This window comes from Rana temporaria, chromosome 3 (genome assembly GCF_905171775.1).
Source record: "Rana temporaria chromosome 3, aRanTem1.1, whole genome shotgun sequence".
NCBI classification, from domain to species: Eukaryota; Metazoa; Chordata; class Amphibia; order Anura; family Ranidae; genus Rana; species Rana temporaria.
The window spans coordinates 16088122-16100628 of NC_053491.1; the positions used below are offsets into that span (position 1 = coordinate 16088122).

The 12507-nt window shown below is 46.3% G+C and overlaps 1 protein-coding gene across 2 annotated transcripts in view; it reads right to left on the minus strand.

Moving 5' to 3' along the window:
• Positions 1 to 12507, minus strand: part of CLPX (caseinolytic mitochondrial matrix peptidase chaperone subunit X) — a 69943-nt gene that overhangs the window by 6342 nt on the left and 51094 nt on the right. For both annotated transcript variants that reach the window (XM_040342306.1, XM_040342307.1), the window contains 3 exons: positions 8082 to 8381; positions 5858 to 5950; positions 3296 to 3402 (listed from right to left, as the gene is read on the minus strand). In XM_040342306.1, coding sequence (XP_040198240.1) covers positions 3296 to 3402; positions 5858 to 5950; positions 8082 to 8381 — 500 coding nt within the window. The remainder of the gene's footprint in view (positions 1 to 3295; positions 3403 to 5857; positions 5951 to 8081; positions 8382 to 12507) is intronic.

The following is a 12507-nucleotide window of genomic DNA, read 5'->3' on the forward strand; positions in this document are numbered from 1 at the left end:
TGTGAAGGACAAGTGTGTGCTGAGGAGAAGCTGCAGCGCTGCGTCTGTCCCCACAGAGGATTTGCGGTATTTTTTCCCCGCCGAAACGGCCACTAGAGGCCGAACTAGTGCTGAAAACGGCACCGGCCACAAGAAAATGGCCGCCGAATACTACAAGCGCGGCTCCGGCAAAATGGCCGCCATTGCGCAGTTTTAAAAAGACAGTGTACCCAAAAAAGACAGTACACCAAAAAAGCACACAGCACACACAAAAATGCCCAGAATGACCACCACAGTCCCCTGCAGCGACACAGAACAGCCCCAGCCATACCCGAGTGAAAAAATATGAGCCCCAGGGAAAAAAAAAAAAAAAAAAAAAAACCCTGCACAGCCGTCACCCAAAGGGGGAGGGAGAGGAATAAGGGAGAGAGGAAAGCAGGGAAAAACCCTCAGTCGACCTCCCAAGGGAAAACATTCCAGCCAGACCACTTACCTGAGTAAGGGGCCACTACTTACCTGTCCTGCGACTACCCGGCTGGAGGTATCCCAGACAGACCAACGTCCGCGAACGGCATGGTTGTCAGCTAGACACACTGTGACAAGGCCATAGAGACCGGTCATATGTGTGCCCTAGAACCGAAGTTCCCCGGCCGCCCCTGGAGCAATGGGGCCTGTCGTGGACGTCCCAAAGCGGAGCTGAGGACCGGCACACGCTCGAAGGCCGAACCTGGGGGGACTACAAGGGTCGAGGACCCAGCCTGTCACCCAGTCGGCTGTTGATAGAAGAATCGCAGGATTCAAAAATAAAATAAAAAAAGCGAGGAAAAAACTCGCAAGATGCAAAAAAAAAAATTTGCAAGAAAAAACTCCAGAGTCCAGGACTCCAGAGAGAGCCTGACTCTCCTGACGGTTAGGCAGAAACAAACTGAAGCTGCTGGAGCAGGGTGTGGGTTATGCCTGGGGGAGCCACGCCCCCTGGGAGGAGCGGCATGAAGGAAAGTTTTAACACCTTAAGTGCTGTAAGAATTCTGCCTAAAATCTCCTGGTAGGAAGAACATAACCCTAAGGTCAAAGGATGCTGTGTCCGTCTATGAACGAAAGAGAAGTTACAATTGCAGTTTGGGAGTTAACCACAAGGGGGCACTAAAGGGGTTAAGTGTGACCTCATTTGTGTTTCTACCTGTAGGGGGGTGTGGCTGTAGGTGCGACGTCATTGATTGTGTTTCCCTATAAAAAGGGAACACACGATTAATGACGGCACCACAGTGAAGAACAGGGAAGCTGTGTTTACACACAGCTCTTCCCGTTCTTCAGCTCCGGGGACTGATCACGGGACTCCAGCGGCGATCTGGTCCGCGGAGCTTCAGACCGGGTCTCGGGCGCGCGCCTGCGACCCAAGGCTGGGCACTTAAAGAGGACGTACCTGTACGTGCTTGTGCCCAGCCGTGCCATTCTGCCGACGTATATGTGCAGGAGGCGGTCCTTAAGTGGTTAAAGGAAGTGTGAAGCCACCCATGCAGTAGCAGGAGACACCTAATGCGATTGTTTGGGGGGGGGGGGGGCAGGTACTTTAGTCATCTACACAAGGAGGCAGCTGTTCTTCAGACTTATGCTGACTATACAAAAAAAATAAAAAAATTAAAGGGGTGTTTCCTGTCCGAACTGTCTGCACTAAGTACATGTGTTAAGTTTTATCTTTTTTTTATGTCCCCTGAACGATTTATTGGTCATTACATGATGGCATGATCGTTTGCGCTCACAGCCTAATGTTGGTTTTCTAAAATGGGTTCGGCCAATTTTTCGTATAGTGTATGGCCAGCATTGGTCAAATGTTGAAAGGGGGAACATTTTTTTTTTACTTTTAAGTAAACACAAATTTTATTAGAAATTTAATACATCATTTCATTAAAAAGACAGAGAAGGAAAAATATATTATAAACTGCAGTTTATATGTTGGTCAAAAAAAAAGATGTCAACCCGCGTCACATCAAGCGTGTACAACTATGCTAGATTGTAGCAATTTTAACCACTTGCTTACTGGGCACTTAAACCCTCCTCCTGCCCAGAATAATTTTCAGCGCTGACGCACTTTGAATGACAACCGCGGTCATAAAACACTGTACCCAAATGACATTTTTTTCCCCACAAATAGAGCTTTTTGGTGGCATTTGATCACCTCTGCGTTTTTAAATAAATAAAAAAAAATTGCAAAATTTTATAACAAATTATATATAATAAAAATAAACAAGTAATTTTTCTCCTTCATTGATGTACGCCGATAGGGCTGCACCAAGAAGTGGCACCACTGGCGGGCATTGATAGGTGGCAATGGCAGGTGGCACTGACTGCACAGGGGCGGCAGAATTGTCCCTACACAGGGGCGCACAGGGATCACGTGAAGGGGAGGATGTCTATCAACGTCCTCCCGGCATTTGAGGTCCACGCTGTAGCAGTCATTCGGCTATAGCAGGCGCCAAGCTGTCAAAGCTCTACATCAGTGGTTCTCAACCTCTCTAGTGCCGTGACCCCTTGATAAATGTCCCAAGGTGTGGGGACCCCCAACGGTAAAATGATTTTCTTTTCGTTGTCGGCACCCAAGACAAGACCTAACCTACGGACATTTAGCGCTCCCTGAGTCCCTTCCACTCAGTATTAAAACCCCTTATAGTACATTTTAGGATGTACCACTCTCTCTCTCTTTGTTCCTCTTTTCTTTCCCTTTTATCTGTCTCTATCCTAATTTCTTGTTTGTTATCCCCATCCCTCTCTAGACGTCTTTCTTGTTCTCTTATTCTTTCTCTACCTTTTTCTTTGTTCCTACCCCTTTTTTCCTCTCCCTCCCATGTAGTCCATTTTTATTCCTTCTCCTACTCACTGGTGGGGAGTTGGGATCAGTGGCAGTGCTGGTGGGGAGTTGGGATCAGCCAACTTAATTGCTCTTGATCAAGGTCATCTGCTGTTTTGAGAACTGTAGTGGGGACTTTTAAGGGCAACTATAATCACAGGTAGTGTTACTCACTGTGTCTCCGACTTTGTGGTTTCTCGTAGCAGTGACACCTATGCTGAAATCAGCAGATAGGGTCTCCTCCAGCCCCTCCCACTTCACATTCCTCACCAGTCAGCTGACCTCTAGTCCCTGCCCCCCAGCTATGCCGCTAACTGAAGGGCGGCTGTGAGGAGGCTGAGTGGGCGGCTGCAGGAACAGCCCAGGTTTTGGGGACCCCTGGCAAATCCTCATTTGACCCCCAAGGGGGTCCCGACCCCCAGGTTGAGAACCACTGCTCTACATGTTTCGCGAGGAATGCTTCAGACTTACCTAATATAACCAGGCTCTTTTTTTCCTTCCACTACATCCTGATCAACCGCCACACACACTATGTCAGAGTTCGGAACCTCAAACATCGGCTCAAGAAGCAGCTTTTCCTAAAAAAATGGTAAATGATTTACAATTAAAAAAAATAAAATCAAGTCAGCGATACATCAAAATACATTAATACCCCCAAACAAAAAATGCATGGCATCATTCACTTTTTACTTTTAGGGTTTGTGTATGATGAAATGCATGGTACAAATGCAATAATCTTTTCCCCAAACTATTGCTTTTCCTTTTTATCTTATACACCACATTCTGCAGCAGTGAATGTCAACGCACCGTCAATTTAAAATTACTTTGATAAGCGATTTAGAAAAAAACACTTAACATGAAGTTGTTTACTTAACCACTTCAGCTCCGGACCATTTTTGTGCCACTTATCACTACACTACTTTAACTGGCAATTGCCATCATGAAACCCTGTACACATCAAGATTTATAATCATTTTTTCACACAAATAGAGCTCTTGTGGTGGCATTTGATCACCACTTTGTTTAATTCTGGGTTGGCATCTTGATCACAGGCAACCTGTTGGCCATGCCTTCTCTGCCCTCAGCCTCCCCTGCTGCGCCTCCGATCCTCCCACCACCATCAGTAAACAGCAGGCAGCAAGAGCCAGTACAGCTCAGGATGGAGGGAGGAGCTGGCCAAGTTAACCCACAGGTGATTGGTTGCTAGGTCCCAAGCAACCAATCTCCAGCTTCTCAATATGAAAAGTCTGTCAGCTCCTGCCCCCATCCGAAACTGTGCTGCCACTTGGTCTGTGTGCACAGGTAGGGTCCAATGAGAAGAGGTGTGTGTGTGTCTTGCAATACTTTTTTTTCTGTGTCCACTGTTTGCAATCTACATTTGGGGTTACAAAAATCTTTCATCTGCAGCAGTGGCGGCTGGTGCTTAAAATTTTGGGGGGGGGTGCAAATGGAAAAAAAAAATTGCAGCCTCACTGTGCCCAAACGCAACCACTGCGCCATGCCATCAAACGCAACCACTGCGCCATGCCATCAAACGCAACCACTGCGCCATGCCCATTGTCGCCACTGAGCCCTTCGCCCGGCTGATAGGCATTTCCGTACAGCCAACCAGCTGTCGTTATTCAGGTGGTCGGCACTCAAGGTCCGGCCATCTGAATGGACCAGCGGCAGCAGCGACAATGACATCGATTCATGCAATGCATGAATCTATATTAGACTCAGTGGCGGTGCGAGAGCCAGAGGGGGCGGTGCTCCAGCGCCCTCTATGGACGAACCGCCACTGATCTGCAGTAGTTCACAAGGCAGTGGATTTTGAACACAGTGCAGGAAACACACGGAACATGCCTTTCTGGCATCACGTTCTGGTGCGAATTAGCTTCAACAGAACACTATGGGGGAAATTTACGAAAGGCAAATCGACTTTACACTACAAGTGCAATTGCACTTGGGAGTGCAGTCGCTGTAAATCTGAAATGAGAAGCTCTGCTGATTTTATCAATGAAAAAAAGAAGTCGCGCTAGTTATAACTCATGAAGAACTCAGAGCATCTTCATGAGTTATAACTAGCGCGACTTCTTTTTTCATTTTGGATAGAGAAAATTCCTTGCCTGCCGCACTCCTTTATTCAGCAAAAAAAAATTCAAAAAACACAAAACCAAAAACAGTGCAGTCAAAAAGGAGGTGTGGACAAAAGGAAAAGGGTGGCTGACATGTTTCACATCTTTCGATGCTTAGTCGTAGCTACGACTAAGCATCGAAAGATGTGAAACATGTCAGCCACCCTTTTCCTTTTGTCCACCTCTTTTTGACTGCACTGTTTTTGGTTGTTTTGCGTTTTTGCTGAATAAAGACATTGTTTCAAGGAGTGCGGCAGTCCAGGAATTTTCTCTATCTAATGCACCTGTGCACAGCCAGCACCCTTTTTAGTTCAGTGGGACGGAAGTATAGCAGAGGGATCAGCAGTTTAAGAGCGGTATTTTCTTTTCCTTTTTTCGTTTACTGTTTATGTTGTATAACATTTTTCAGTCGCAGCTTTCACTTCCGTTCCTGAATAAGCGCAGTAATTTTTTTATTTTTTCCTTGCATGACCCCCTCAGCTCTACAGCGACTGTCTTACCAAGCACACTTTCAAGTGCACTTGCCTTTAGTAAATAACCCCCGGTGAGCTTTGACTTCAGTGTTCAAGTAGATCTCCATCAATCCAAGGTTGCCTACCCCCTGGTTTATTATATATTAATGAAAAAGGACTGAAAAATAATAATTCTAATTTAGGAGATTGCGCCTGTACCCTCCGATCACAGTATAGTTACATTTAGCTTAAGAGATCTTTGCAAAAGAAAAAAAAAAAAAAAAAAAAAAGGACTTGTGCATATAAAACAAGTAGTTCAAAAGCAAACAGACCCTTTCATATTTATTACGAAGTCAGCAATTTTCTATAACTGCAAAAAACCTCTCAGAATAAAGAATAAATCGGTACTTTTTGCAGTAAGAAAAGCACCAAAAATGTGTTGGATGCAGAAGAATGAAGCTCACCATGATTGACCGGAGTCCTCTAGCACCAGTTTTCCGCTCCAAAGCCAGTCTTGCGATCGCTTTTAGAGCACCTTCAGTAACACTCAACTCGCACTGCAAAATGGACACAAGTTTTAAATGATTATTAGAAAAAAAACACACAAAAAACACACACACAAAAAAATGTATTCCCAAGTTACATTATTAAAGTAAAACTAAAAAGGACACTTTATTTTGGATAGCGTAAGGGACAATTACACCATGGCTCCACGGGAGGGATTCCCCCATCCTCAAAACACAAACTTCAGCAGCAGTAAAGAAAATCTGCTACCGTCTATGGCCGCCTTAAAGCGGTTGCATACGAGCAAATAAAAACCCCCTGTAAGGCAAAGGCATAATGAGAAAGTATGCACTAGGGTTGTCCCCATACCAATACTAGTATCGGTATCGGGACCGATACCGAGTATTTGCGGGAGTACTCGTACTCCCGCAAATACCCCCGATACTGAAATAGAATACTTCTTCTCCCCCCAGCCGCCGCAAACCACAAAGCCGCCACCGTTAATCAGCGTGCGGGGAACATTGTAGCTTTCGTTTGAATAGCTGTATCCCCGTGTATAGACACTCCCCCTTGCGCGGGATTGGACGGATAATCTGTCCAATCCCGCGCATGGGGGAGTGTCTATACGCGGCGGGGATACAGCTATTCAAACGAATAGCTGTAATGTTTCCCGCACGCTGATTAACGGTGGCACGTGCGGCATCATCCAGGTAGGACATGGCTGGAATATTATGTGGGGGACATGGCTGGAATATTATGTGGGGGACATGGCTGGAATATTATGTGGGGGACATGGCTGCATTTGGGGACACATTTAAAAAAAGTATCGGCATTGGCGAGTACATAAAAAAAAGTATCGGTACTTGTACTCAGTCCTAAAAAAGTGGTATCGGGACAACCCTAGTATGCACGCATACTAGCTCATTATGAAATACTTTCCTTAGAGCAAGGTCCCCGCATCGCATCCTGGTCAACGCCGAGGCAGCTGACATTTTCTCCTCTGCATTTCCTCCAGGTTCGTGACTCCAATGCTGCGAGTGGATGGAGTCGTGATGGAGTCACTCCGTTCCTGCACAATACGCCAGACCTTCACTGCGCATGCACTGATGACGTCAGCGGTTGCATGCAGGGTGAATATCTCCTAAATCACGTAGGTTTAGGACAGGCATGTCCAAAGTCCGGCCCGGGGGTCAGTTGCGGCCCCTGTTCCAGTTTAATGTGGCCCCCCTGGTAATTTTTGGATATATACTGTATTTATCGGCGCTGCCTCGGAGAGGACAGGGAGGGGGAACAAGTGCTGTCAAATTACATACAGAAGAATTTACTGTTTACTCAGTGGCATCTGTAATATGAAGTCCCGTCACCTGGGCTGCCATTGGACGACTCCTCTGTCTATTATAGGAGGCGGGACATTGTATTAAAGAGGCTGCTGTGTAAGCAGGAGCTTCTCCTGTATGTAATCTGTTGGCGCTCGTCCCGCCCCCCCCTCCACTCCGAGGCTGCAGATGGGCATCGATCAGGCTGCATTCATGGCAATGGAGAGGCTGCGTTCATGGCAATGGCGAGGCTGCAGATGGGCACCGATTAGGCTGCATTGATGACCCTTATTTTGCATTTTTTCTGAAACTTCCTTCCTTAAAGTGAAGGTGTGTGTTATACGCCAATAAATACAGTATATCCAAATAACACGCCAAGCTTATCTCTTCACCACACACAGCCACAAAGGCAAGAGAATTCTTGTTGGGCAGAGTATTAGTTGCTCGGACAAACACACTTATACTGAATTTTTATGGTTCAAAGAATGTCAGGCAAAATGGTCAGCCCTTACGCATGTTCACTTCATCAAATCTGGCCCTCTGAAAAAAAGTTTGGACACCCCTGACCTACAGGTAACCCTCATAGGCTTTCCTGTATGTGTAAAAAAAAAAAAAAAAAAAAAAAAAAAAAAAAAGTATACAACCACTTTAAGGCTACTCATTCATCCAGCAAGCCAAGGTAGAGGAAATAGGGAAGGGAAACTATACTGTGACAAATGGTCAGCGAGCTCAGTTAAAAGCAAAGAGATGACATGAAACCATTTCTAAAGACAATATACACGGGTGGGGGGGACAAAAAAAACAAAAAAACTGCAATTGCTATAGAGTGCCGACAGCTAACCCTACGAGACCCAAAATAACAACAAACCTTATCCATGCTGAACAGAGCCTGGTATTGTGGAACAACAGCATTTCTGGGTTCTGTGAGAATGCGCACGAGGGTCTCCTCGTCGAGGCTGTGAAGTGGTACCACTACGGGAAGACGTCCCACAAACTCCGGTATCATGCCAAACTCTATAAGGTCCCTGGCCTCTACATGTCGTAATAACCGGTCTTTCTCCTCGATGTCCAGCACGGCGTTAGATTCTGCGCTGGCATTCGCTTGGTCGGCTGCTGCTGCCGCTCGCCGTCCTTTACCCAAGTTAGAGGTGATGCCAAATCCCAGATACTGAAATGAGAGAACGAGGTTAGATCTTGCTGTACACACCAAAGATTGTGAAATGCTGAGAAACAATGCATCACATAATTGTCTGTACGCCAAGGACCAACCATACAAACACTGCTATACCTGAAGACACTTGTGCATCAGCCATTCTTAATGCAAGAATTCCAGGCATTGTATATTCTTATATAGTTACACAGTCCAGCTTGGACCAATGGTAACCATGTATAAACAGCATATAACTGGCTGATGCCCTGGAATCTGGAAATTGCTTAACCCACTTGCAGCCCAGGTCAATTCTGGCATTTCTCCTACATGTGAAAAACTAATTTTGCTTGAAAAGGACTACATATTAGGGGGGTCGGCCGATTATGGGCGCGGCCAATATTCAAATTTTCACCATCAGTCAGAAACGTAGCGTGGTTTTCTCCGTGACGTTAATACCCCAAGAAGACAAAGCAGAACGTCACCCAAGGGAGGTTTTGCTTGCTTTTTTCCTAGGGTGAAGGTCTTTAAAGGGGTTGTAAAGGTAAATGTTTTTTCACCTCAATACATCCTATGCATTAAGGTGAAAAAAAAACAAGAAGAAAAAAAAAAAAAAAAAAAAAGACGGACAGTAGTGCCCCTCCCCCTGATCCCCCCGTTTTACTTGCCTCACCCCTCGAAAGTCAAGCGCTCATCCCAGTCATCCTCCTCGGTTCTCAGCCTGGCTACACTGGATGGATTGAAAGCAGCGCTGCCATTGGCTGGCGCTGCCGTCAATCACATCCAATGATGCGGTGCGCTGAGGGGCAGGGCCGAGTGATATAGTCGGCGATACAGTCTCGCTCGCATAAAGGTGGAAAGCTCTTACGGGGGGGGGGGGAGCCGAGGGACCCCAGGAGACGTGGATCAGGGCCACTGTGTGCAAAAACGAGCCGCACAGTGGAAATATAACATGTTAGTTATTTTAAAAAAAATGGTTCTTCTGGGGGGCAGGCACATCACAGGTGCCAGAAAACTGCAGGACTAGTCATAAAAAGCAGCGTGGCTCGTGTTGTGGGCAGCAGGAAACCAGCAGTGAGTCATAAGGCTTTGCAGCCCGCTTCCCTTAGTTAAGATGCCAGGCTGGACCTGAAGCCCAGTGAACCAGCTCATGAAGACAGCGCTGGATTCCTGGACAGGCGAATGTCCCTATATTCAAAGTCCGCACTTACATTACATTTTTTTCTAAGAGTTGGTCAAATTTTGATTGCTTTTCTGTTAGGAAAGTTCTTCATTTCTTGAACATATGATGTCAGATAAACAATCACACGTCCTTAAATATGGATGGCTGCGTTTTTTTTTTAGACCTCCTCCCCTTTTCATTCGGTGGATTCTAGCAGTAGCCAATGTCCGTTTTGTGGGTGCCAATAGGTCTCAAAAGCATGAGACTCACATTTTCTGCTGCTATTCTAAGACGTTTTAGCACCCCAAAGACTGCTCAGTGTGTCCTACTTGTACTATATATTGATGTGAACAGTTTTACAAAGTTACAATGAAAAATAGCTTGGGGAAGAACGTAGAAACATCTGACTCAAACCAACTTCAATTTAACATGTGGGAAGCAAAGAACTCTTCACAGAATTGTTAGCGGAAAAAAAAAAAAAAAAAAACTCATCACGTCAGTGAATGGAGGGGGGACGACACTGTAGTCAGCATCTCGGACATGAAAATGCTGACAGCAGGGCTACGGCCAGCATATGCAAGCACTGTGGAAAATGAGTGACCTCTCCAAAAGGTATGTGAACTGGAAAAGCAGCATTTCATATAAATGTTTGCCTGCTACAGAGTGTGGAAAAATCCAACATTGGTAGTGACTGTCCCTGTTCCCCCATCATGTGCACCTTACTGCAAAATCTAGTTATAGGTCGAGGTGGATGCCAATCAGTAGCAACTTGAGAAAAAGCGGTAAGCATCTAACACAATTCTTGTATTGTATTACTTAAAGTGGTTGTAAAATAGGGCTGAAAAAATAAAATCAAAAACAATTTGAATCGAGTTGCGAGGGCAAAAACAAACAAAAAACACGATCTGATCAAAATGTGAGAATCTTTTTTCCATAGGTCGGTGCTCTGTTGACTAGGCTGAAGCCGCAGCCTCTCCTAAATATCCTGCTCGCAGCTCGCCCTGATCCTAGGAAAAGGCAGAGAGGTCGGATGCCGCTTGCAGCCTTTTCCCAGGATCGCGGCAAGCAGGGTTTTTCAGGCGAGGCTGCGGCTTTGGCCTAGTCCATGGCCTTTTCCCAGGATTGCGGCGACTAGGCCGAAGCCTCGCCTAAAAATCCTGCCCGCAGCTCGCCCTGATCCTGGAAAAAGGCAGCAAGGTCGTACGCCGCTCACGGCCTTTTCCCAGGATCGCGGCGAGCTGCGGGCAGGGTTTTTTTTAAGGCGAGGTCGCGGCTTCGGCCTAGTACACGGCCTTTTCCCAAAATAGCGGCGGACTAGACCAAAGCCGCGGCCTCGCCTAAAAATCCTGCCCGCAGCTCGCCCCGATCCTGGGAAAAGGCAGCAAGACCGGACGCCGCTCGCGGCCTTTTCCCAGGATCGCAGCGGACTAGGCCGAAACCGCGGCCTCACCTAAAAACTTAGGACTGCCGCAGTGTCCATGGGGGGGGGGGGGGGGAAGGAAAGAAAGAAAGAAAGAAAGAAAGAAAGAAAGAAAGAAAGAAAGAAAGAAAGAAAGAAAGAAAGAAAGAAAGAAAGAAAGAAAGAAAGAAAGAAAGAAAGAAAGAAAGAAAAGAAAGAAAGAAAGAAAGAAAGGTTTTTTTTTTTTTTAAGAAAAGAATCGCAGATTTTTTTTGTCTAAAAATCACCCAGCCCTAGTTGTAAAGTTTGTATTAAGATAAAAAAAAAAACTTTCTATGCATCAAGATAAAAAGCCCTCTGTGTGCAGCAGCCCCCCAAATATTTACTGAATGTCCCTCTCTGTCCAGCGATGTCCAATAGTGTCTCAGCCGTCCAAGATTCTCCCTCCTGATTGGCTGAGACACAGCAGCGGCGCCATTGGCTTCGTAGAAACAAGACATCCTTCTTTCCCTGTCCCAAAACGACAGCCTGCCTTGTTTACATCGGCAGAACGGCGGTCTGCCTCACTGCCGATCGTTCTCTGAACATCGCGTCCGCCAGACCCACCGGTTGGCTCTTGCCATGTCCAATCACAGTGGGTTGCACCCCAGACCCTGTGCATGAAGTCATGCTGGAAGGCCGCCCTGCCACAGTATATCTGTGTGAGCCGGTCCTTAAGCGGTTAAACAACAACTCTATATGAATGCACGACCACCATATATTATCTACCTAAACATAGGTCCGAGAAGATAAATGGATGGCAACTAGTTCTATTAAAGCGGGAGTTCACCCATTTTTAAAAAAAAAAAAAAATCTCCCCTTAGCTTCCTGCTCGTTCGGTCTAGGGTAATCGGCTATTTATATTAAAATATGAGCAGTACTTACCCGTTTTCGAGCTGCATCTTCTTCCGTCGCTTCCGGGTATGGGTCTTCGGGAGCGGGCGTTCCTTCTTGATTGACATTCTTCCGAGAGGCTTCCGACGGTCGCATCCATCGCGTCACTCGTAGCCGAAAGAAGCCGAACGTCGGTGCGGCTCTATACTGCGCCTGCGCACCGACGTCCGGCTTCTTTCAGAAAATCGTGACGCGATGGATGCGACCGTCGGAAGCCTCTCGGAAGCCTGTCAATCAAGAAGGAACGCCCATTCCCGAAGCCCATACCCGGAAGCGACGGAGAGGATGCGTCTCGTAAACGGGTAAGTACTGCACATATTTTAAAATAAATAGCCGATTCCCCTAGTAATAACGAGCAGGAATCTAAGGGGGAAAAGTGCCCTCTAAGGGTGAACCCCCGCTTTAAAAGAGCAACACTAAACTCTGTACAGGGCTAAATATAACCACCTGTCTATATGATACATGTACATTCAGTACTATCAGGAGAGAAAAGAAATCCACAAAGTAATTCAATGCATAAGGTCTGATAAATAATGCACTTGCCTAGCGGGCACTTTCACCCCCTTCCCACCCAGGCCAAATTTTCAGCGCTGTCGCACCTTGAATGACAATTGTGTGGTCATACAACACTATACCCATATGACATTTGTATT